Source organism: Barbus barbus (genome assembly GCF_936440315.1).
Source record: "Barbus barbus genome assembly, chromosome: 4".
Taxonomy (NCBI): domain Eukaryota; kingdom Metazoa; phylum Chordata; class Actinopteri; order Cypriniformes; family Cyprinidae; genus Barbus; species Barbus barbus.
Window position 1 is genome coordinate 23,326,250 of NC_136732.1, and position 26,905 is coordinate 23,353,154.

Consider the following 26,905-nt stretch of genomic DNA (forward strand, 5'->3'; position numbering starts at 1 on the left):
ATGAACCTAACATAAAACATACTCAAATTGCAGAGTCCGCTTCATAAAGCTCAACCTTCAAAATGTCAAACAAATATTTTATTTCATTTTTAATTTTCCTGGAACAAGTCTAGCTTGTTTCTCCTGAGCAATGCCTTCCTTTAGAGTAGATGGGCCACTTAACTTTCAGATTAATATATTATTATTAATATTATTATTAAAAACATAAAATAACTTAGAATAGTAAAAAAATGCATGAAATGAACATTTATTTCCCCCCTAAAAACAAGTATTGTTTGTTTGTTTCCCAGTTTCTGTTTATAAAAAAAACATGATTATAGCAGAAATACCATATAGTCAAAAAAAGTTGAGAAGCACAGATTAAAGGTACATTTACAATCCTGTTATGTCCTTGCATTGAGTGCATAGAAAATAAATGTAAAATAAAACAATATTTAGTTTGATCTTCAAACTTGACAGTCAACCTTTTCTGAAAGTAAAAGCCCTCTTTTCCCTAAACTTTTTTTTTAAATATATTTTTAATCTGGAGAAAATCTTCAGGCTCTGTTTTCACTTTATGCCTTCTGAAATGGTATTCCATTGACATACAGTATTTAATAACACCATGATGTGCAATCGTATATCATGTCATTATTTGCATTCCTACATGTGATATAAAGCTTTAAGTGTCCATTGTAAAATAATGTACTTTCACCTTGGTTTCCTGAAAGTATAAGCTTATATAATATTATTATATTATATATAATATATTGTTATTCCAAAGCAGTACAAAATTAGCCTGTTCTCTAAAATTTACGTCTTAAGTAAAAGGCATAGAAATAAAGAACACAACGACAGCTTTTTTTTTGGTCATTTATAAGTCTTTGAGATTTGTCTTTTTACAAAATGATGAAAACAAATCAGAACAAAACAAAAAAAGAAACACTTCTTCAGAACGCCCCTGTCACGGCCGTGTACCTCAACCGCACTCAAACACACTCTCACCCTCAACACAATACTGTAGTTTTCTTGGCCTTCAGAGCAGAGGGGGTGGTTAAAGATGTCAGTAGAAAGAAAATGAAGCTAAAGTATTAAGACAGAGCAAAGACAGAGACAAGGAGGAAAAGGAAACACTGGGGTGTGTACAGTATTGAGTTTCACGCCCATCCTTTCGCATCTCGCAGAGTTTGCCACCAGTCAAGTACCGTGCTCCTTTAAAGCCCGTTCACAGTCTGGTCCCGCGGGGCAGCAGCTGCTTTGGTGACTGTTGGCAATAACAGTTCATTTAGGCATCCTCAGGGTTCCTTTCCCCAGCAGGAACTGCAAAAGTCTGTCCACCAACAGGGCGGCGACAAAATCCAAAACTAGGACCTGGGCTATTATTAACTTAAACTGCAAAGAGAAAGAATATAAAAACATATTAGTTATAAATAACTACACATGAGAGGTCAGCAACAGACAACAAAACTGCAGCACGTGCTTATAATAAACCAAAAAAAAATGTCTGTTGGTGTGGATGCTAAAAGGGTTATATAATAATAGCTATCGCTCTTGGTGTGAACAAGCCTTTACTGCATGCTTAAAATGCAAGCACGTTTCCACAGACAGTCCAGCATGTGAATAGTGTGGAGTACTGAACTCATACCTCAGTTGGAATATCCACTAAGGCGAACTGCTCATTGAATTCAGGTGAAGATCCCGTCAGAAGTCCTACTATGGCGAGCCCTGATATACCGATGCTCCACAACAAGGGCCGATTCTCAGTGAGAGACTCCATGAAAGGATGGCCCTGAACAAAACAGTGTGTTGAATCTTAGGCCGCAGGTCTCAAATCTCAACTAAAATTATTAAAGGAATAGCTGACCCAAAAATGAAAATTACGCCATGATTTCATCACCTTCCAGCCATCCTAGATGTATATGACTTTCTTCTTTCAGATGAATATAATTGGAGTTATTTAAAAAAAAATGTCCTGGCTCTTTCCAAGCTTTAAAATGGCCGTGAATGGGGGTCGAGATTTTGAAGCACAACAAACTGCATCCATCCATCATAAAAAGTGCTCCACATGACTGCGGGGGGTTAATAAAGGCCGTCTGAAGTGAAGACATGCATTTGTGTAAGAAAAATATCCATATTTAAGACTTCATAAACCGTAATCTCTAGATTCTGCTAACTGTCGTACACACGTTCACTAAGAGAGAGGCGTTCCAGCGGATTTTGTAGGACCTACGTGAACGTGGTGATGAAAACAAAACAAAATACCAGTCACGAATTAGACGTACAAAACGAGGATTTGTAAAGAATGTCAGAGGATTTCGATATAAGCGAAGAGGAGACTGGTTGTACACAAAATTTGGTTCTTGCAAGACCAGCATATTCTCACCTGAGTTTACGCTACACTTACGTCTATACGTCATCTGCTGGAACACCACTCTCTCATACAACAGTTAAATAGAAGCTAGAGATTAAGGTTTATAAAGTTTTAAATATGGATATTTTTCTTCACTTCAGAAGACCTTTATTAACCCCCCAGAGCCGTGAGGAGTATTTTTTTAAATGGATGGATACACTTTTTTTGGGCTTCAAATTCTCGACACCCATTCATTGCCATTATAAAGTTTGGAAAGAGCCAGGACATTTTTTTATATAACTCCGATTGTATTCATCTGAAAGAAGAAAGTCAAATACACCTAGGATGACTTGAGGGTGAGGAAATCATGGGGTAATTTTCATTTTTAAGTAAATTTGTAACCCTTTAAGTGCCACAAAGCATAATTACATTACAAAGCATCATTATATGTGATTGATTTTAAACTAACAATTAAAGTACCTTATAATTAATGGCAAATGTGGCCATTTGCATGGCCATGGACATGATGTATACAGTACTGTTAATGAGACTGGGCTCAAACTCTTTGTACAGGTCCACAAACCGCTCTGCCCTGCAGGAGAGGGAAAAAAAGGATAAGAGAGAGAGAGGTGAAACATGAAGCCAGATTGCAAATGTTATGAAAATCAAACACAAATGTGAACAATGACATCACATGTAAGGAATGTCTGGTACAGACTGAACAGCCTAAAGAGTCGTTCCCACTAAAAGTGATATACAGCAAACCTAAGTACATTTTAAAAGACAGTTGATGATATCTGACAACATGTGCCATTGGCCAAAGTTTACAGACAGTAAGACTGCTTTTGGAAATAAATGAATACTTTTATTCATCAAGGGCACATTTAACTGATTGAAAATCACAGTAAACATCTATAATGTTGCAAAACATTTATATTTCAAATAAATGGTTTCCACAAAAATATTAAGCAGCTGTTTTTAACATTGATGATAATAATAAATGTTTCTAAAGCAGCCAGTCAGCATATTAGAATGATTTCTGAAGGATTATTGTGAGACAGAAGACTGGAGTAATGATGCTGAAAATTCAGATTTCCAATTGAAGAGTAAATTACATTTTAAAATATATTCAAATAGAAAACATCTATTTTAACCAACAAACAATATTACGCAAAAAATATTTACTATTTACTGTTTTTACAGTATTTTTGATCAAATAAATGCAAGTGTTACCAGAATTTTCTGAGATTTATGGCAGAATTCTTTTGTAAAGATACTGGGAAATCCCACTCTGCCCATTCATGTGATAAGTATCGTATTTCCATTCATACCTGGGTGGGCTTCTGCTCTGTGCCCCTCTGTACAGGTACACCAGACTGCAGAAGTGAACTGCAAACTGCAGCAGCACTGTGAGGACAGTGTACAGGTTGAAGATGTTCGGTAAAGGCCGCTCTTTGGAAAGAGACTTCAACGGCTGAGGCGAAAAAAACAGGCATAGAACTTTATTTATATAGCGCCTTTCCGCAGTTCAAGGTTGCTTTACATAGAAGTAGTTTTGTACATCCACACAAGCGATATAGACACAAATAAAATATAAACACATATACAACATATAGCCATTATCCAAAGTGCATATTAAACAGATATGTTTTTAACTGACTCTTGAAAGCAGACAAAGATGTGATGGTATGGATAGTAACGGGTAATGAGTTCCATAATTTAGGAGCATTGAATTTAAATGACCTTCCACAGCAGACAACCGAAAGCAAGGGATGGACAAAAGGCCAAGTTCAGAAGATCTAAGAGACCGGGCAGGGCAGTATGGGTGGAGTAGATCAGCCAGATATGGTGGTGTAAAACCATTTAGTGCCTTAAATTTTAGAAGCAGTAACTTTAAGTGAATATGTGATGCCAGTAACCAGTGAAGATCAACAAGTAAAGGAGTAATGTGAGCAGAAAGTCTGGTGGAGGTGAGGACTCTTGCTGCAGAATTTTGAACATACTGTAATCTTGCAATACATTTTTTTGCAAAGGCCTGCAAATAAAGAACTGCAATAATCTAGACGTGATGTGATTGCATGAATTAAAATTTCACAATCAGCCAGAGCAGTGGTTCTCAACCCGCAGCCCGTCACGAATCCAAATGCGGCCCACCATGCTGAATGTTACAGTCTATGTGCTGAACACAATTAAAAGATAACGTTCAGTTTTATAATTCATTTTAGTTTTTACATTAATTAAAAAATTTACTAAACATATATAAGAGAAGACCGAAGATGTGCAATATTACGGAGGTGGAAGAAGCAGTTTTTAACAACAGTGGAAATATGAGAGTCAAAAGATAAAGTTGAGTCAAATAAAACGCCAAGATAATGGACAAATGAGGAAGGTGCAACACAAATCCCATCAATGTCAAAGGACAGGTCCATCATTTTTACTGAAGTAGCAGAGCCAATCATCAATATTTCAGTTTAGTCCTTATTTAGTTCAAGGAAATTCAGGGACATCCAATGTTTGATATCCCTGATACAAGAAGTGAGTGAGTCAGGTATGGATGGCCTCACAGAGCTGGTGGTAAGGTAAATTTGGATATCATCTGCAAAGGAATGAAATTGAAATCCATGCATGTGTATGATGTTACCAAGCGGATATGTATAAATGATGAACAGTAGAGGGCTGAGAACTGAACCTTGAGGAACACCCTGTGTCAGTGGATCAGTGGCGGATTTACACCTTTGTGTAGTGACAAAATACTTTGTTACAGATAGGGATGCACCGATACCGATACTGGTATCGGGTCGATACTGAGCTCATGTACTCGTATTCGTTAAAATGCCCCGATACTAAACGCCGATACCACGCATGTGATCAGTGCCATATTCAGACAAAGAAACACCAACAACAGAAAAACAGACAGCAGAATGTAGTTATTAGAGATTAAAGATGTCTAAAAATGTACATGCAATGAATATAATGTTAAACATTCAGTATTAATGCCTGTATAGCTGATGTGAGCAAGCTGATAAGCAAAACACGCTGAGTGGATCCAGCGCGCGGCGGCGCAGATGCGCGAGCTTGTCGAGTGAATATCCCTTTCTCACAGATATCACTGGAAAGTTTGTACTTCGGTCGGAAATGTCAAAAACGAGTAAGTAAAACAATGCACAAGTTACTTAACAGTAGGGAGAGAGAGAGATAGAGAGAGCGCGCGCGCACTTCTGTGGTGTGATCTTTATTGATGTTCGCTCAGCACGCATCATTTGAATTAAAACTAAATCGTAAATATATGACAACATATAGGGGCATTCATTCACTTTAAACATAATTTATTTTTAACCTTAAGCATTGAACACGAGTAAAACTATCAGCCTGTGTGAAATGCGCTATAGGCTGTTCTGTACTTGTCCCTTTCATCTGCTCCGGTACACATAAGGGCGCACGCTGTGCGTGTTTTCCTTGCTTCATGCGTGTTTCTGCAATTATATGGCTTTGAAATCTAAATGTTTCAGATGAAAAAAAAAATAATAATTCTATATCTGAAAATGATTGATTTATAACGAGTGGTTCCCTGCATAATTACAGCAAAAAGCGTGGTTACAGCACTGAGCCGCTGCAATGGAGCAGCTCTAATGCTATTTAAGATGATGTACCATAGAGCAAATAAATAAATAAATAAATAAATAAAGAATTAACAGTGAAAGTAACAAAAAATTGTAAATTACATTTTAATGGGCATAATTAAGTGTGAAAAATAACCGAAGGATATACAGTCAAACCAAAAATTATTCAGAGACCAGATATAATTTTTATTTTTTATTTTTTCTTACTAGTGGGTGCAGGACACTATAGTTAATTTAAGTAACGGAGGATAGCAAAATAAAGTAAACTGTGACAAATTATACACAAAAATTCTTCATACAGTGGACTACCAGTAAAATTGATACAAAAGTGAGACCAAAAATTAATCAGACCAAGTAATGGAAAAAATTGAAATTCAGGCTTTCATGAAGCTGGTTGACAGCATGCCCAGGAGACTACAGGCTGCCATTAAGGCTAAGGGTGGCCCGACAAAGTATTGATAGTTGTGTAAATATTGTCATACCAACAGCTGTCTGAATAATTTTGATTGATTGATAGAAAGGTATTATCAAGCTAAATTTGTTCTGACACAGTTTAACTTGGAGTTCTTGTAATATTTTATTAGCATTTTCTAAACTATAGCGAATAAAATGTGAGAAATGTTGAAGGTGTCTGAATAAATTTTGGTTTGACAGTATCTATTTGATAAATGAAGTTAATCAACTAACATTTTACATACTCATTTGTTTTCTTTACCCAATATTTAAAAAATGTAAAAATACAATAAAAATATCGGTATCGGTACTCGGAATCGGCAAGTACCAAAAATGAAAGTATCGGTATCGGACGAGTACTGAAAAAAGTGGTATCGGTGCATCCCTAGTTACAGATATAGGAAATGAGCCAGGAAAGAGCTGAACCAGTGAAACCGTTCACAGTCAGTGAATCTTGGTCCATAACAAACGACAAGCAGCTTGACAAAACATTACAGTCTCACCTTTGACCTTGAGATGAAGAGAAAGCAGCCGGCTAGCAGCAGGCCCTGAAGAGTCGCCTGAAAGTCGCTGAATTTGACCCCCTCCAGGTAAAGCACAGACTGACTGTAAGCCAGAACCAGAGCATTCAGCGCCAGGATCTTAAACATCTGCAGGGTGGTCACCAGAGTGCAGCGCCCCTGTTTAATCACGTGACAAACTGAAAACAGATGGGATAATGTTAGGCCAACCGTACGTAGGACTAAATGAGAGCGCAAGGTGATCTAAAACATGTGTTACTTACTGCACTGTATGGAGGACAGTTTAGAGGTGAATGGAGCAGCAATGGAGGCGTCGCCCAGTTTAACCACCTGATTCTGATCCTCCTCTAGCTCTCGCAGCACCTGACTGATCCTCTCCTATGACACAAGTCATTAATGCAACATATTGTTGCATATTTTGGAGTAAATAGTACAAGCATAATAGGCAAGGTTCACCCAAGTTTGTATTTTTTTCCATATTATGGAAGTCAATGGCTACAGTCAACTGTTTGGTTACCAACATTCTTCAAAATATCTTCTTTTGTGTTCAAGAAAGAAACTCATACAGGTTTGGAACGACATGAGGGTGAGTAAATGATGACTGAATTTTCATTTTTGGGTGAAATGGTTAAATACTGACATTCAAAATGCAAACCACAATCAGACTTGAGCTGCTTACCTTCTGTGCGGCGAGCTGCTCCTCTCTCTGGGCCATCATTCTCTGTCTGGCTGCACGGGAGCTGAGTTTGACCCCTGAATTCGAGACTGAGGGTCTGGGCTCTCCAGAGGAGTACTCTTTGTCTTTGCTTCTCTTCTTTTTCTCAGGCATGTGCTCTGGGGCGTTAGCTAACAACGCCACACCTGGTAAACACAAAAGACGTGTTATGGTATGAGTACATCTACTGTTTATCAACTCTGTTAAACCTGACACATGAAATAATAGTCTGAAAACTCTTCTTTTTTTTTTTTTTTTTGAAGTTGGAGTTTATTGGTCCTTTGCATACAATTTGTTTTTCAACAAAGTCTTGATCATTCTGATAATTTAGAGGTATATTTTGCTTATCAAATATGATACAGTAGACTTTATAGGGTAGCCTTTATAGATTATATTCCAAATCCAATTCAAGGCAATCTGTAACATACTGTCAATTGATGATGAAAATGTTTTTTAATTTATAAAAAGAGCACAGTTAATGCACTCCTATTTGTGTTTAGAGCAGTGGTTCTCAACCAAGAGGATGGAGCCCACTAGGGGGCCTCAGCAAACTTCTAAAGATGACACCAAATGATTTAAAATAAGCTAATACAAGATATTTCTCTTTTCACCCCCTCAAAAACTGTCTTTAAAGAAGCAAAGTTCCCACATTTTAGAGCTGAATAAGTTATTTAATTTAATAAAACCTTAAAATGCCACAGGTATTTTTATAATAAATATACATATATTTATCAGAATTAGAATTAGCTTTATTGCCAGGTATGTTTGCACATACGAGGAATTTGTTTTAGTGACAGTAGCTCCACAGTGCGACAGAATGACAGTGGCAGGACAGGACACAGATAATAAAAAAAAAATCATGTATACATATACAAAATGGACAATATGCAAAATAGCACAAACACAATATACAAAATAGACAATTCAGTATGTACAGGTATGCTAGGTGCAAGTTTGAAATGTAATAAGTATGTGTTAAATAAAAAATAAAAAGTATGATAGTGTTGTGAGTTTCATGTTTATTTAAATTTTTATGCCAAAGAATCCCAAACGACTGGAAAAATTGGTTAAAAATGGTTAAAGAGGGGGATGCCCAAAGAACTTAAAATTTCAGGAATCCTGAAATGTAATTATTTTCATTTGAATCATAATTACCTTCACTAATTATTAAAGTCTAATCTATGGACACATTTAGTTTTTACTGATTGATTGAGGAGCTGTCAAAGTTCACTCGAAATATAAAAGAAATGCTGTTCTAGAACAAAATTTACAGTGTAAAGCACACTACAAATAATTATAAATTGAAAATGTGTCCCTTCAGGGTTATACAAATAATTGTACTCCTACAGTATGTAAAAAATAAAAAAGTACAAAGTAAAAATGTTCCAGATTTTTAAAGAATTGGCTGCACACTAACGTCCGTTTCACACCACAAGCGTGAGCGGCGCAGTTTTTTTTTTGGCGTGCATTTTAACAAATGAGTGCATTCACACCGGGAGCAGGAGCAGGAGCAGCGCCGAGTCTATTTTTACGCTGAACTAAAGTCACAGTGCATTGTTCTTGATCAAAATTGACCCGATTTAACATTAAAAATAACAAATTTCACCATAAAATCATGTAAGATATGTGTTTCGTGTTTCACAATCACCATATAAAAAAATAAAATGCACGAAAATACATCACTTCCATGAGTTTTTGCCTAGACTTCAAAGGTCTGTTAAATTAATAAAACTAGAGGCATTTGTTAGCTTTAATATTACTTTTTCAATTCAATTATTCAATCCAATTACACTTTATTGTTGGAATTCTTTCCAAAATTTGTCTTGGATCTCACAGCGTGTGTTTCGCATCAATTCACATCGATAATTACTAAACAATACAACAGACGCACCTTAATACAAAAAACAACAGCATATAGATAAACACACGGCTACAGTGCATTAGAATAGCGAGTCCTTTCTATTTTCCAGAGTCCAGAGGCCTATTTGAACCCCCAATTCTGATTTATTAATTTTACAGACTGATACACAAAAGATTTACGTAACATAGCCAATTCAATCTAGCATATGCAACTCGAAGCCTTCTGTTAGATGGCAAAAATTAATATTCCTCATACAAAATGTGAGAAGGGTCAGACATAATTTTTCCTGACAGGGTAGGCAATTTTTTCATATACACATCTTGAAAACTTGGCTCAAGTTTATCGTGTAAACTACCTATATATCATATATGTTATTTACATATGTGTGTGGGACAGAGGGGACACACGGTCGCATCAGAGTATGCTGGCCATATCATACATCAAAGCACATGGCACACAGTGTCGGAGGAGAACGCTAGAAAATATGACAGAAATGACGATACTCGTCTGTATTGCAGTACAAGCCGCGGTTCTCCTGCTCTGCATACGCATCGCTTCTGCGCCGCTCACGCTTGCGGTGTGAAACAGGCGTAAGAGTTCATTAATAAGTGTCTTACTTTTCCGTTGCTTTAAACAAGACCAAGTGCAGGCCCAATTTACCATCTTTGACATTCTGCTGACAAAGTCCAGAATGTTTAATTACTCACCTATGTGGGCATGTTTGAGTGCACCAACATCATTTGTGCCATCTCCACACATCAGCGTAACGAAACCCAGTCCTTTCAGACTAGTTATGACAAACTCCTGCATAGACAGTGAAATCAACAAGTTAACAATGCTGAACAACATGAATACAGATAATTCAATTATAAGCAAAGGTTTCTCAAACTTGTAAAGCTGACCTTCTGTTTAGGGCTGACACGAGCAAAGACTTGCACATGAGGAAGCAGGGCGTTGAGTAAACTGGGTTCATAGGTCAACCTGGTCAATCCCTCTCCTGTCACACAGAGGTCGTACCGCCTGACCAAATCTGAGACTGAGGAAGTAGGTAGAGAGAGGGACACACTGCCGTCTATGGACACCCACTGCCATTCAGCTGCAAAAAAATAGAGGCGATTCAGTGAGACACTGATTTAAAGGGGTGGTTGACTTTTACTTCGTTACTGTGGGCAACGCTCCTCTCGTTACTTTATCTTAATGCAATACAAGTTAAAAATGCTTCAATTTATTCCAAATGCGTCGTCTACTTTTCTTTGGGCAATGAGCGATGCCCATTCGCAAATGATTCATTCTTTTGAGTAAATTCTGTTCAAAGGCTTTTTCTCTTAATGGTATATTTTTGTGTTTACTGTTTGTTCATACTTTTAGATACGCTGTTATTTGTAAGTACTACTGCTTCTGTTAGCTTTTAATATTTTATCCTAATTAAAGTCTTAATACAGTACGCGCACAGAATAATACAGAACGCACGCGCGTCCATGTATAGCGCTTCTCATTGCTATGTGAAAATAAGTGTATGATTAGAACAGTTTGTTGGAGCTGATCTGACGATCTGAATGAGAGAGAGATGCGGAGCATGGGGATGCGAGGACAGTATTAAGAACCGCTGCTTTAAAACATATGATTTTGAAACTTGTGAATCCATTAGAATTGTTAGAAGACAGAATCGCGATTCATATATGAATAGATTTTTACATGCACCCATAGTTTTCTCTTCCTCTTCTCTAAAGCACCACAACATGACCTCGCCCCCTTCGTTACATGTTCCAGAGGGCGGGGTTTATCTAGGTTCGTGACGTAACGGACCCAGGAAGTAGCTCGTTGTAGTCCCTACGAGCTGTTTTTGTAGGCATTAAACTGCCAGACTTTTAAAAGACGATATCTCTCAGCACCACAACTTTGCAGATATTGTTTATGCTCAAACAGCAACATTACCCACTAACTAATGTTAAAAAAAGTGAATTTGCAATCAACCCACCCCTTTAAAATATGTTCTTTTAGAGCAGTATTGTCAGGGATGTCACACACCTTGATTGGGGCTTTGCTGCAGTATAAGCGTGTGCTCCTTCTGGATGAAATGCAGCTCCCTGGCCACATGACACGCTGTTAGAGGGTTGTCACCTGTGATCATTACAACCTGTGGACAGAGAGTCTGACAAATGTTAGAAATGATGGAAATGAACTCCTTAATACACAATTTAAATAACCTAAAATAAAATATAATAAAACTTTAAACTATAATAAATGTTCTGGCAAGGCAACATTTAATCAAAATTGAGACTGAAATAATGAATTATCATGTGACAGACAAGTTTGGCTCAACTTAATCCGATTCTGAATTTTTTTATTTTTATTAATATGAATCATGATCATTCAGGAAACATGCGGATTTGGTGGTAAAGAAACACTTACTATTAATGTTTAAAATGGCTTTTTTTGTGGAAACCCTGAAAGACTTTGAATGTAAAGTTCAAAAGAAAGGCATTTATTTGAAATATTTTGAAATACTGATAAATATTTTGTAACATTATGGTCAATTTAATGTGCCTTACTGAATAAAATTATTAATTTCTTTTTAAAACCAAAAATATTACTGATACCAAACTTTTGAATGGTTGTGTACATATAAATAAAATATATATAATCCAACATTTATACATTTTTATGTATATATTCAAAAATACATTATTTAGAATTAGTTTACATAATAAATATTTATAAATTATATACATATAATTCACTAGTGGACATAACCATGAACTCATTTTAATATATAAAATATACAAAACCAGCACTTTTAATTTATTAAACCATTTCAATACCTTTAATTTTGCCCTAATTTGTATAAATCTTTCCAAAAAAAATTTTTCATTACGACTCATGATACAAATGTCAAAGGCATAAATAAGTGCAAATTAGTGATGCTTCCAAACTCCAAGACAAACACCCACTTGTTCATACCTTTTAAAAATGATTTCTAACAATGCACAATTGTTAATACTATGGCGATAGTACAGACATATTAACTGTTAACTAAATACATGTTAACATATGGATAGGGATGTAACGATTAACCACGAGCTGGTTGAAAATCGATTCAAATTGTTGAGATGCCAAACAACTTTACAATTGGAGTAGCGATACAACTGCAGTAGGAGTTCATATGAACGTGTCTCTGAGGGGAACTGACTGTCTTTAGAAAAGTTTAAGTGGTATTTTCTTTTCATCTTGCCTGTGAACGATGCATATTAAAGCAGAGTGCATATGCAGCTCTGCTTTATTTACAGCGGTAACCCAGGAAACACTGTATCATTGCTGTTCATTAGCGCCACCTGCTGGCAGAGAGTGAACCTGCGTCTCAATCAGCTCGTCTGCCATTTCATGCAGATGTTTTATGCAGTATAGTTGCACAAAACTAAAGTCAGACCATTCTGTTTTTGCTTAAAATTTTGAAATTATACAGTGTAATTTAGATTAAAAACTGCTCAGGCTGCATGTACGCTGCATCTTTGTTTGGATGATGATTAAAATGCAGTGGTTGCCTCTCATTTTAACGGGCCATATGATGCGATTTCTTGTTTTCCTTTAGTGTGTTATGTAGCTGTTTGTGCATGTATACGATCTGCAAAGTTACAAAGCTCAAAATCTCCCACAAAAGGATTTATTCTATCTAAATGAGAAGGCTGATCCAGACCGGGCTAAAATGGCTCATTCAAACACGCCCCCACATGTCTACGTCACGATGTGGAAATATTTGCGTAATGCCGCTCAAATGTTGACGCAAAGAAAGAAGGCGTGGTTTCAGTAACTGCAGTAGTGTTGATGAAGTCATGTCAGGGAGACACTGTGTGTTTCTAGGCGAAAGCAAAAGCACTTTATTTGGGCTTCCCAAAGTAGATGCAATTAGAAATCATTGATTAAGATTTGTTTACACCACAACAGCACAACCAAAATGTTCAAATTTGTGGACGACAGTTTCGTGAACCTAGTAGAGTACAAGACTGACTGTGAGCAAGGCTATTTCTAAAAAAAAAAAAAAAAAAAAAAAAAGGGGGTAAATTCCGACTTTGCTATGACAATCTGGCACTTCTGAATCACGACTGTAAGTATGTTTTGCTATTAGTTTAAGTGCTATTGACTGTTCAAATGCGGAGTTTTGTGCATAATGCGTCGTGTGTGTGTGAGAGGGGAACAGGGTCACATCACAGCGGAGTGAACAGCCCGTCAGAAATCGTCTTAAGCGCGGCTTGATTACTGCAAATACATAAGAGCATCATCACTGTGTCTGCCACGCGACTCTGTTCCACTTTCGGGCTTGAACTGATGGTAAACTTGACGTGTGCTTGTGGTGTTCGGCCAATCACAATGCACTGGGTCAGTTGGCCAATCAGAGCAGATTGCGCTTGTCGGAAGGAGGGGCTTTGTAGAAAACGATGCGTTTGAAAGAGGCGGGGCATAGAGAACCTAAAATAATGTACAGTATTTGAAAAATAAATGTGTTTTTTGAACATTAAAGCATGTCAATATATTCTGTAACACCAAACACACAAAATAATGATCTGTAAAATAGCATCATATGACCCCTTTTTAAATGGAAAGAGCACAGACAAAACCTTAGTTTGTTTATATGAAGAGATTTCTTTTATTTGTGTAACTTGCTTATGTGATTTGGGGTTTGTTTTAAAATTTAAATGTAGTTTTGTTATATTTCAATTTCACATATAAATGTCTTCAATGTCCTCATTTTGTTAAAAATCGTGAGAAAATCAAATTGTGAAATCAAAATCGTGAATCGAATCGTCAGTTGAGTGAATTGTTACATTCCTACATATGGAGTTAATACACTCACATGATGTGAAGCCTCTTGTATCTCTCTGATAACTGTTTTGCTGTCAGTCTTGAGAGGACAGGACACGACCATGAACCCAGCAAAGCGTAGGTCACACTCCAGCATGTCACGACTCACCTCCCTCACCTGCACACACAACAGACTGTGATAAACAGCAGAGCAGGTGTAAATGTGATGTTCAGCATTTCATTCAGTGATCGCTGCTGAATACCTGCTGATGGCTCAGGTGGCCCATCTCTTTGTATCCCAGTGCAAGAACTCTGGCTCCCTCACGTGACATTTCTCTGTGCACCTCATCATAGCTGGCCGGACACTCAAAGAACTGAAAAACAGTTATAATGCACAAAATAAAATCTCACATATTCAGGTCAAAATGGCAGCAACAATTAAGTTATGATAACAATTTTTTTGGTCTTCACTAAAAGCAAAAATCACAGCCAATCAAACAAAGCAATTAGGGGTACATGATATATTGAAATAAAACCGATATTGTGATATGGCTTAGAGCAATTTCAAAATCGCTAAGACTGAAAAACAATTAAATGCTCATTGTGATAATAATAAGAAATGATTATGATACGGTGTTTCTCAGAGCAGCTTAGTTCATTTACTATGAATCAACTGTTCTGAGATGGTGAAACCAACAATATTCTCAAACTGCTCTCAAAAGTGACTAAAGTGTGTGAGGGAGCAGAACTAAAAAATGTGCATGTTAGCAGTGTCATCATTCAGTGTTTGCCAGAGCAGGCACAGATCTGCAGTAAAATACAGAACTAACAGTGTACCAAGACATCAGTAGTGTACCAAGACATGTACCTAAAGATCAAAAGAGATGCTCACCATGTCCTTCAGGGTCTCTGGTGCCCCTTTAACGGTTGAGATATAGCAGAGCTCAGTGGAGCCCATCCGCTCATATGACGCCAGTACTGACATCCTCTTCAGAGCACTAGCGAAATGAAACCTCTGATGGATCTTCAGCCCCGGAGTCTTTATACTGCGAGAAAACACCTTCTCATCTAAATAAAGCGACAGAAACCGTGTCACACATCAAAAATTCAAGTGTACCTACTAGTGCTGTGTGCGATACGACGATGTATCGTCACAGAGATTTGACAACACGAGTATCGATACTGCTGGCCCTGTATCGATATTGTGGCACGTGTGCAGCAGTGGACGTTGCTTAATTTGAATACAAGAACACCATTTAAAACGGAGTAGAAAAGTGCAAGCTTTCTAAAAAAATAGGCTTCAACAATGTTTAATCTGGCCGCAGAGGAACACAACGGTGTTGCCTGATATAAAGAGACGTAATCACCGAAGCAGAGCTTCCCATTTGCGCAATACAGAAATATCCAAGTATGGATCGCTGCAGCCCGGAGACCTCCAAGTGCGAGGGACTTATGCCGCAAGTAGGTTGGGAGACCTCCAAGAGGGAGGGTTGGTTTAGGGTTGGGTTTGGTTTAAAGCATATTAACAAGTCCCACCCATTTGGAGCTGGCTCCGACCTCCGTTATATCTCGAAATATGTGCTAAGTATGTTACTTATCTTTGTCAACCTGGCAACCATGTGTACGTAATTGTAATTCATCAAGTGTTGAGTTATGAGAGAGAGCGAGAGCGAGAGCGAGAGAGAGAGAGAGAGAGAGAGAGAGAGAGAGAGAGAGAGAGAGAGAGATAGAGAGAGAGAGAGAGAGATGCTGTGTAGGCCATGCATGAATAACCATCGTATTAACAGTGAAGCTGTGGCTTTAATTCCTTTAGAAACTGATGTTACCAGCTCCTTGTTGAAAAAGATAATGTAGCTATTGAGCGATTAAGCTATTTTATTGATAAAAACGCGGAGCAGTGCTAAAATTGTGTTGCTCAATGTCTGTGCGCACACGCGCAATGTGATCTGTGTGAGTGACTGAGCGTGTGTGTGCGTTATTAGATACAGTGAAGACAGCGCATTAGTTTAGAACACTTCTAATTTTTATTTTTATTTTTTAAATGTAGAGAGTGCTTTAATTTGTGCAATGATAACCTACCAGCAAGAACGAGTACATTATTATATATGGGTTTAAAAACAAGATGCAAGCAATCAGAATATTGTACTTGGTGGGGAGGGAGTGCCCAATGTAAACATGAAACATATGTCACTACGTATATTGTACTGTGGTAAAGTTATGGAGGCCCTTCATAATGCAGAGGTCAACCTGCTCTGCCTATAGTTAGCAATGGCCCTAGAGTATGCAGTGTTTAATAAACAGCTGTTTTACTCAATTATTCTGAGGTGAAATTCCGTGCAGTCCTGTATCGTGATACGTATCGTATCGTGACTTTGCTGGTGATACACGACCCTAGTATCTACTACATGTTCTGTCAATTACTCAAAATGATTAAAACCTTTTCACAGTTAAAAATAAATTGTTCAATATTTTACTGACAAATAAAACAGAACATGAAAATGTACTAAATTGTAGTGACTAGGGATGCAAGATAAGTTACTGCTTCCCTCTACAAATTGTCTGTGATATTTGCTTACTGGTTACTTATCCTGAAAATGCTTTTTCCCCCCCATTTCCGTTAATTTTTTCCCATTTAACATTTGCATTATCTTGTATTGGTAACAAGGCTCCACAAGCTTTCATGTATTGGGTTGCCAGATGTCAAGAGCTTAAATTTGAGCTTTTAAATTTTTTTTTATTAATTGATACATTTTTTCGTCCAGTGTTTTACTTAATCTCCCCAATCTGGTAACTATGAGAAGACACTTTCTTCGCTGAAAAGAGAGCGAACATGAATGTTGGAGCTTAGCAATCCCCACTGGCATATTCTGCTCAAACGAAAGCTACTTAGTGCCATCAAACCTTCTCAGTGATGATCTGGAATAAACACAGCTTGACGGTACTGTTTGCGATTGTGGTTGCTGAATAGATGCACTTATGCAACCTCTGCAAAAAAACTATTTTTGTTATTGTTTTAATAGAAAAACATTAACCTAATTAGGAATAGTTCATACTAAAAAGTTCACAGGTTTAGGTTGTGAGAGAAGCTTCTTGCTTTACCAGTTTTCATAATGTAGAGAATGTGTTTATTTATATGATATGCTAAATATAATAAATCAGGAAACTAGATGATGTAGATTAACCCAAGCATACGATTTGATGTTCTTTTGACGTTCTTTGAAAGTGTAATAATTCTAACTAAATGTAAACAAATTCTCAAATGACAATATCGTGATTATAAATTTTGAGCAAAATCATTATATAATCATTATAATGCAGCCCTAAATGTAACAATTATATGTAGCGAATCAGACCTTTAGTGAGCGTCCAGTCTGCGGCGGTCAACATGGCCTTCTCCAGCGGATCGCCCACCAGCTGTCCATCATCTAGTGTGACCAGCGAATGACACGTAGCCACCACCCGATGAGTATCCACTGGAATATCTGACACTGGCGTCACTTGTTTCCCATCTCTAAGGAAAACATGAACAGAAGAGAGACAATGGATATGCTTTTCATCATAATTGAATAAACTTCAATAATGGTGAACAGAAACTACATCAAACATACTTTTTGTGGCCCAATTTGATCCAATAGCAAAATAAAAAACCACAATAGTGTTTCTAAGACTTTTTGAATGAGGAGAAAATATAGAGAGATTGATTACGTTGGTCAAAAGAGAGAAAGATGTCAAGCTATTTTTCTGTAGTTTAATGCCAAGGTAATATGTATGTTGTAATAGGTAATAACTGTGGAAACACGTGATCCACGTCTGTGATCGCAAGCAATGAAGAAGGAAGACCATTTTTAATGATCTTGATTTCGCAAGATGTTCAGGCTTTACCGGAGTCCTGCGACACCTCGAACTACTAGGCTGTCGCTTGTCAGGGTGCCAGTCTTGTCGAAACAGCAAATCTCCACTTTCCCAGCGAAGGGGATTCTGAAAGGTTCTGTGCAAAACACATCTGTAAGAGAAGAATATGAGAGAATAAGTGAGAGGAAAAGTGAGAGAAGGGGAGAGGATAGTGAGATAAGGTTACTACTACTATGTTGAATCCAGTGCAGTCACTCACATAGTTTGGCCAGGGCTATGAGAGATGTGTTAACAGCCAGTGAGAGCTCTATGGGTAATTCAGGAGGCACTACTGATGTGAGGATCAGAGTGCACTCCAGAAACAGCTTATACTTGTTTCTGCTCGGGTCCTTCGTCCCTGAAAGGCATGGAGAGTGAAGTATGAGACAGCTGAAACATAATATGTAATGCTCCTCTAGGATCAAGGATAACACAGTTAAAACTGATATAATATGCTGTTGATATGCGAGCAATTGCATACATGTATGCACAAATAAAACATATGCTACCAATCAAAGGTTTTAAGGTAAGTACAATATATTTTTTTAATGAATACTTGTATTCTGCAAGGATGAATTAAATACATCAAAAGTGACAGTACAAAAGGTTAGTTAAAAAAGGTTTCTAATTCAAATGTATTACAGTTTCCCAAAAAAAAAAATATTAAGCTATTTTCATCGATAATAATGATGATAATCATTGAAAATAATAAAATCAGCATATTAGAATGATTTCAGAAGGATTATGTGAAGCTGAATACTGGAGGAATGAAAAATCAGCTTTATCATCACAGGAATAAATTACATTTTAAAATATTAGACAATAGAAAACAATAAATGTGTTACCGCAAAACAGAAATGTGCAAAACAACATTTTCAAAATGGACTAGTCACCTTCAAGAAGCAGTTTACACAAGATGTGACCCTGGACCACAAAACCAGTCTTAAGTGTCAATTTATCGAAATTTAGATTTATACATCATCTGAAAGCTGAATAAATAAGCTTTTCATTGATGTATGGTTTGTTACGATCAGACAATATTTGGCCGAGATACAACTATTTGATATTTGAAATCAAAATATTGAGAAAATCGCCTTTAAAATTGTCCAAATTAAGTTCTTAGCTATGCATATTACTAATCAATAAAAAAAGTTTTGATATATTTACGGTAAGAAATTTACAAAATATCTTCATGGAACATGATCTTTACTTAATATCCAAATGATTTTTGGCATAAAAGAAAAATTGATCATTTTGACCCATACAATGTATTTTTGGCTATTGCTACTAATATACCCCAGCGACTTAAGTCCAGGGTCACATATATATATATATATATATAAGGTATAAGAAATATAAGATGAATGTGGCTCACCTTCGACCCAAACATACGCAGCTGCTGCGATGGCAAAAACCAACAGGAAAAGGATGAAGATAAACGTCTCCAGGTTGTTGGCCGTTACCCTCTTCACACCAAACAGAATTGTTCTTAATAATTTGCCCTAAAAACAACAACAACAAAGTTTTAGACATCTCACACATGTGTTGTAACTCATTTTTCATCATTCTTCTCTGAATTGCCTCCTGTCGATATTTCACTGACCTCCAAATAAATAATTGCAAATTGTCCTAACAAATGTCTTTCAAAAACATGTCACTTGATCAAGCACCTCACCTGAGAAGTGTAGAACCCCGTCCGCAAAACATACGCAACACAGCCATTGTCTACAGCTGTGAAAAAACAGAAAAAGATACATATAACTACATATACAAATTTTAAAGGGACCTTTATACTGGGCATTAGAGCTGAAGGTTCTTGAGGACCAATCACAGCTGTGAGTACTAACGTTTCAGGCCTGCACTGGCTCGGAGAGGCGGGCTGTGCTGAACCACTTTGGTGCCTCCAGAGATGATGTGAAGACGGGAGTCTGTCTGCAGGTCCAGGATCCTGTCAGGGTCCAGGTCCTCTACAGGCTCCTAAAGACACAGCATAGCAAATCAGAAAGAGCAGATTTTATTGAATTTGGCTTCTGATTCTGTGACGAGAGCAGCCAGACGCACCTTCATCTGAGGCACAGACTCTCCCGTGAGCATGGCCTCATCCACAATGCAGCGGCCTCTCAGTAATAGCACATCACAGGGAACCAGGTTATCCTGAGGAGAACGTCCTGCAATGACATGAGAAACAGATGTCCATTCACATACTCGTAAACATTAGATTTACATTTCCATTTTTACTGGATGTTCGATGAGTCAGTACTAGTGTAGTAACAACAGGTCGTAGATCTTCACTTTGACTAGTTTGGGGTTGGTATGTTTTTGAAAGAAGTCTCTTATGCTCATTCGCTCAAAAATACAGTAAAAATAGTAATATTGTAAAATATTAATATATGTTTTCTGTTTTCTAGTTGAAAATATTTTAAAATGTAATTTATTTCTGTGATGACAAAGTAGAATTTTCAGCATCATTACTCCAGACTTCAGTGTCACACGATCCTTCAGAAATCACTCTTATATGCTGATTTCCTGCTCAAGAAACATTTCTCATTATTATTAATGTTGAAAAAGTTGTGCTGCTTAATATTTTTTATAAAAACTGGGATACATTTTTGATGAATAGAAAGTTCAAAAGAAAAGCATTTTTGAAAACAGAAATCATTTAAAATATAGAAGTAAAATTTATAAAACAATTCACTTAAAATGTGAGTATGCTATCTGTTTTTAAATAAACATGCAAAGATATGCAGATATTTTAAGCGCGTCGCAGAAGTACAAATACTTCTGGGCCACAGTACACTGGAGCTGCACGATTCTGGATAAATATTATTGTCTATTTAAACGTGTTCATTACTGAACGAATCTCTTGAATGAATGATTCAACAACAAATTAATTTTTTGAGACACTCTTCAAAGCAATCAACATTATTTGAAGCGCCAGACAGTTACTATCAAAAGGGGATTTGCTCTATTGTGATCACTACCATAGACATCAATGTTTGTATCTGAACTATAAACTTTCATCTCAGTATTTCTGTGATAAAATGAATGAATGACTGTAAGACAGAAATAATACTGTGTAGTTGAAAAGACTGTTTGTACAGCTGTTTCTGATTACCTATACATTCTAACCGTCTACTCTCTCTGTGTCAGTGGCAGCGCAAACGCAGATTTGAATGTTCCGGAAAGACATTTTCAAAGGCTTAATAGATACGGGCAAATCGTTGTCCTTTAAAATGTGATTGCATGAGAGTCTGAATCGAACTTATCGTGCAGCTCGACTGTACACCATTATAATATATACAGATTCCATGAAACTTACCAACTGAGACAATGTCTCCAGGAACTAGCTCATCACTGGATACAGGCCTCCATTTTCTGTTCCGATAGACCTGTTACAGATGAAGAGAGCCCAAATTATACATCTTACTCTTATTGTAAATCACTGTTTATTAACTAATCAATAAAGTAAGATAGGATGTGCCAAATCTTGAAGACAGTCATGGCAAGATCAGCCTATTATTACTAAAGTAAAGTCAAGTAAATATCATGTTCCATGAAGATATTTTGTAGGCCAAAATTTCCTACTGTAAATATATCAAAACTTATTTTTTGATTAGTAATATGCATTGCCAAGAACATTTGGACAACTTTAAAGGCGATTTTCTCAATATTTAGATTTTTTTTTGCACCCTCAGATTCCAGATGTTCAAATAGTTGTATCTCAGCCAAATATTGCCATATCCTAACAAACAATACATCAATGAAAAGATTATTTCAGATTATGTATAAATCTCAATTTTGAAAAACTGACGCTTATGACTGGTTTTGTGGTCCAGGGCGGCAGGGTCACATATATAGTCCCTGACAAGCAAACAATAACAGAAGGTTATTGTAGCTGTTCCTTTATGATACTATATTGTGGATGATATACACTGTACTGACCAATCAGAAGACAGAACCAGCAATATGTGCTTTATAAAGAACATTTCAATAAGTGTTAGCAGACGAATATATAATTACAGCTCAACCAAAACTGCAGCTGGAAGCAGAACGTTACTGCAGTTACCTGGATCATGTAAGGTTTGTTCCCCATTCTGCGAATTTCTGACATGTTCCTCATCTGCTGCTGCACCAGAGATGCTTCAAACGCCACAAGCATGAAGAGCGTAAAGACGCTGTAGTACCAGTACTCATCCAAACACCACAGACCCACACAAAACACCTGCAGGTAGACAAAAACATACAGTTCATCATACCATACTCACAGGCTGGTGTTTCACAGTCCTGGGCCCAGGATGTATATTCAATGCTGTTTTCATTGGTAAAAAGCCTTCGGGACCGGGTTTGAGAACCACCGCCATTAGACGATGATGCATTTCTAGTACACTCATGAATTTATAATCAAACCACATGCTCTACAGACGAACCTGGAAGACAAAGAAGGGTGCTGTGGCTCTCTCCTTGAAGAGCTCCAGGAAGTCCGGCACCACCATCTCTGCACGGTTGGTGCTATAGCGCTTCTCTGCAGCCCGTAACTGATCCTCCTCCTGATAGCCTCTCCAGTTTTGGAAATGACTCATGGGAAAGTTGATCGGAAACGCCACCGGCAGAAAGCATTTCTTCTCCTTGTTGTCGTACACATAACTGATCTTCTGGAACTCAAAGGACAGGATTTCCGCTCCATCCTCATCCTGCACAAAAAAAACAAAAACAAAGAGACTTTACATATACATTTTTCATTTGTTATAACCTGAAATGAGGGTTTCCACACCTTTGACCAAGGAATAATCATGGCTTTTCCAATTATTCATGATTTCCAAATAAGGATATTTGAGCTAAATCCAGGAAAATCTTTCATTAAAAAATAAATAAATATTTCCATGCCTAACAATTTTAGTTTTTGAAACTGTTTGACTGACACCTGTATAATAACATTTGAGACCCTACAAAGCATCATATCACATTAAATATAATGAGATCTGAATACTAAAACAGCTGTTATTGAATCATATTATTATTGCATTACTTATTTTATTTAATTCTCTGATGATCTTATGTTTTGATTTGTTTTTTTTACATTTGTATTTCAATAATATGAAACTTGGGGTCTTTAGTAGTACTTGCTAACACCAGGAAAAATTAAGATCTCACCTGATCTCTCAGAAGAGGCACTAATTCAGCTGAACCATTGTTGGGTGTTGGTATAACTTTTGCAAAGGAGGCTTTGGCTGGATCAGACTCCTGTTGAAAATATAATTGCATTATTACAGTCAGCTTACTGTGCAAAATGATGAGATGTCCCAAACATATGGTTGGATGAGTGACTTATTCCTATAAGTGCAGTCAAACCAAGGCCAATAAAAATGATCATTCAAACGTACTGATTATTGAAAATAACATTTATATTCGGTGTGTGTATTGCACACATGTTTTTATCACCTTGGAGCAGGTGAGCCAGCAGTGCGCGTGCACGGACCAGTAGCCAGAGAGCACTGTCAGGACGTGCGCGATCCCGAGAGCGGCGAGCGCGAGCAGGCCGGCCTCAACGTACTCCGCAACTCCGTAAACCCCTAACCACGCGTATATGCAGCCCGGGTAGAGGAGGAGGAACGGGAACACCGTGCCGTGCAGAACGCGTGGCCTGCGGCTGTGGAGAGACACGGATCTCACCAGATCATCGCTCGGCGCGCGCGTCTGCGTCCTACCGTCCGCAGACATGTTTCCCTCTTTTTTAGCTTCGTCCATTCTAGAGCGTGCCTTCCTCCGTCGACCCTCCTACTCTCCACCTCCTCCTTGCAGGCGCTGAAGGTAAAAAGGCAGCTTCACACCGGCCGGTTGTCTGCCCCCTCTACAGATTCCTCAAAAATTTCAGACACAAACGACAGCTTCCGCATACGCAACCACGTATGCCGGTGACGCAATATCCGGTACACGTCCATCTCCGCAAGGAGATTTTTCGGATTGACAGAAAATTGAATATGGAAATGATATTATTAAAAAAAAGTCAAATCAAATGCCATGGCATACTAAAAGAAAAGACATATATTGCATTATTTTTTTATTATTTATTATTTTATTACAAAATATCTTCATGGAACATGATCTTTACTTAATATTCTAATGATTTTTGGCATAGGAGAAAAATCTATCATTTTGAGCCATACGATGTATTTTTGGCTATTGCTACAAATATACCTGTGTGTCTTAGACTGGTTTTGTGGTCCAGAGTCTCATTTGTATAAGGCAAAAGGGCTACTAGATCATGTAACACTTTTGAATGTGTGTGTGTATATATATATATATATATATATATATATATATATATATATATATATATAACATTATCAAAGATTATTTCATCTTGATTTGTTGATTGTACCCCACAAAATCGTATTGTTTCATATTTCCCATTCATTTCCTTTAATGGTCATTTTTGACCATGAAAATCAATATAGTGACATACGTTAATAGGTGCCATTTCCCCTGTTTTAAATGGAAACACTCACTTCCAGTTCTTATGTTCTACATTACACTAAAAATAATAAGAGTGACAGGGTTTTTGAAACCAGTCTTAAAGATACCTCTGACGGCACAGATAAGCTGCTTTCCTCTTGTATGAATATATCACGTTGCTCTTTTAATGTATGTTTCTAGTATCTTTTAACCCGTATTGCTGTTTATTTTACATTAAAAAGAATAATAAAGTAAATTAATTAATAAACAAAGTAGCACATAAGTACCGCTGGTTAACTAAAAAATACGGGAAAAAAAATAAAATAAATAAAATAAAATACGACTTCGAAGCCACGCCCATTAGTCTACGCTACCAATAAGATCAGCGCAAGCGTAAATATTGACCAATCGAATTCCTCCAGCGAGAGCGCGGACGTTCCCTTTGCACATGTGCGTGATGTGATAGTAACCTTCACGAGAAACGAGTGAAATCAAAGGTGGTCAACATGTAAGTAGTTCTGACTGACAGCAGTGTGTTAAAGACTTGTTTTACATCTTGTGTATTACACTTATCGTTCTTACTCTGTAATACGACGGCAGCAGTCTGATAGCGAGCCAATCTTTGTTTCAACTCTATTAGCTAAAATGATCAGTGTATTGTAGGAACTAAAATATGTATTGTGTAAAAAAATGGCCTTAAAACTCTATTTGATGAACTGATTTTAAAATGGTTTGCTGTCCCTCATATTAGTATTCCTTCTAGAATACTAGATAGAATGCATTGTAGTTTGCATGTAGGCTAATTAAATGCATGTTAAACTGTATTATAACAGGGAAGCAGCAATGGCCATCACGACCAAATACTGCCAGAAGGAGCTGGAGGAATATGGTGCATGTGTTGTCTCCCATCCAGCATCATGGCAAGAGAAGTGTGTAGACCTGAAGCTGAGGGTGGCACAGTGCACTTCATCACAGTATGTCCATATTTAACAACAGATAATGCAAATGCATTTGTGTGAGAACACGATATTGTGCTTACTCTTTGCCATGCAAAGTTGTTTGTTCTTATTTACATCACAAATTGATCTAAATGTTTCTTCAACACATTAAAACTGTTGTTTTGCCGTGCCTTTATTGACTCAGATTTAGATCTGTGACGACCATTATAAAACAAAAATAATAATTAGTTACAACATATTCAAAACCCTAATCAAATTTAGTGTTTAGTTTCTTTATTTTGCTTTAGACATCAAATCAAGATAATTAATCACCCATCGAGCTGTATTTAGTCATTGCTTTTATTTTCCAAAAAGTTGAAATATTATATTTAATTTATTATAATTAAATTTAAGATATGTATGTGTTTAATTGTGCATGTTATACAAGAAATGCTGGTTCTGAAATATTAGTTTATTTTCTAAAAGCCCACAGTGCAATTTTCCTGTAGCTGAATAAATATTGGTATGCAGGGACGAGGATGGATTATTTTGCCAGATAAAATAGTTAGCACTGTATTTAAGATGTTTTTCTTCCATCTCAATGCAGTCCTGTGATAAGGAAGATCCGAAGCGACTGTGCTGGCGAGTTTGCAGTGTTTGAGCGCTGTCTGCAGGAGAACCAGAGCTCTGCTGAAGCGTGTCAACCCCACCTCACACGCTTCCTTGCCTGTGTTGAGACCGTCGACCTTTCAGGAATAGGTAAGCAGTCTGTGTTTCTATAATTATACCTGAATGTATGACTAAGTAAGTACAATGAATTAAAATATTTATAACACTTTCTTCCAACAGCAAATGCTGCACCGCAGCCCACATAGCTGTTTTTTTGTCACTGTTCTGGATAATGAGGACAATAACACAGGTGTTTTATACTCAGTACTGGGAAGAAAAAGGCTGTGGAAAAGTTTATCTTTCAAGAACTGCAACACACACAAAAAAACAGAAACAGACCTCAGTCTTTTGCATACCTTTTTTTCAAAATATTCAATGTGATGTTTTATTTTGTTAATGGAACATTTCACACTATTTATGAGATTTTTAAAAAGCTTCCATGATATTAAAACATGAAGTTGCAATAAAATATGCATTTGTGTTTTTATCTCTAAATGATCTGCCCTTTTGAAGATTTAGAATCTTATTTTACCAAAAATCATTAAACGATTAAATTCAGATGCACTCTGCACTTTTTACACGATGCAATTTGTAAAATAAAAAATGTTTTGCTAGAATTTTTCCGCCTGTATTGGATTCTGTGCTGCTGCCTTGTTCC

At 37.0% G+C, this 26,905-nt stretch overlaps 3 protein-coding genes across 4 annotated transcripts in view; 1 reads left to right on the plus strand and 2 right to left on the minus strand.

Moving 5' to 3' along the window:
- The window catches only part of LOC306869079 (uncharacterized protein), a 409,393-nt gene that overhangs the window by 22,983 nt on the left and 359,505 nt on the right, over positions 1-26,905 (minus strand). The window lies entirely within an intron of this gene.
- LOC306868960 (endoplasmic reticulum transmembrane helix translocase-like) lies at positions 847-24,076 on the minus strand. Its single transcript, XM_079415456.1, has 25 exons — positions 23,627-24,076; positions 23,339-23,428; positions 22,615-22,878; positions 22,254-22,409; positions 21,507-21,576; positions 20,249-20,355; positions 20,035-20,164; positions 19,863-19,918; positions 19,563-19,689; positions 18,408-18,545; positions 18,179-18,299; positions 17,650-17,807; positions 15,189-15,364; positions 14,560-14,670; positions 14,349-14,474; positions 11,528-11,636; positions 10,402-10,595; positions 10,207-10,303; positions 7,603-7,784; positions 7,187-7,301; positions 6,906-7,102; positions 3,661-3,803; positions 2,810-2,921; positions 1,625-1,768; positions 847-1,371 (listed from the first exon to the last, which is right to left on the minus strand). Exons 1-25 carry the CDS (start codon positions 23,930-23,932, stop codon positions 1,261-1,263), a joined length of 3,540 nt encoding a protein of 1,179 aa, XP_079271582.1. The 5' UTR covers positions 23,933-24,076; the 3' UTR covers positions 847-1,260.
- Positions 23,682-26,862, plus strand: LOC306868961 (coiled-coil-helix-coiled-coil-helix domain-containing protein 5-like). Of its 2 annotated transcripts, none has more exons than XM_079415458.1 (4): positions 23,682-23,995; positions 25,474-25,614; positions 26,186-26,337; positions 26,428-26,860. In XM_079415458.1, the coding sequence occupies exons 2-4, from the start codon at positions 25,484-25,486 to the stop codon at positions 26,451-26,453; spliced, it is 309 nt and encodes a 102-aa protein (XP_079271584.1). In that variant the 5' UTR covers positions 23,682-23,995; positions 25,474-25,483; the 3' UTR covers positions 26,454-26,860. The 2 variants fall into 2 exon arrangements, with proteins under 2 accessions (XP_079271584.1, XP_079271583.1); XM_079415457.1 differs by lacking the exon at positions 23,682-23,995 and adding an exon at positions 25,066-25,148 and having other exon boundaries at positions 26,428-26,862.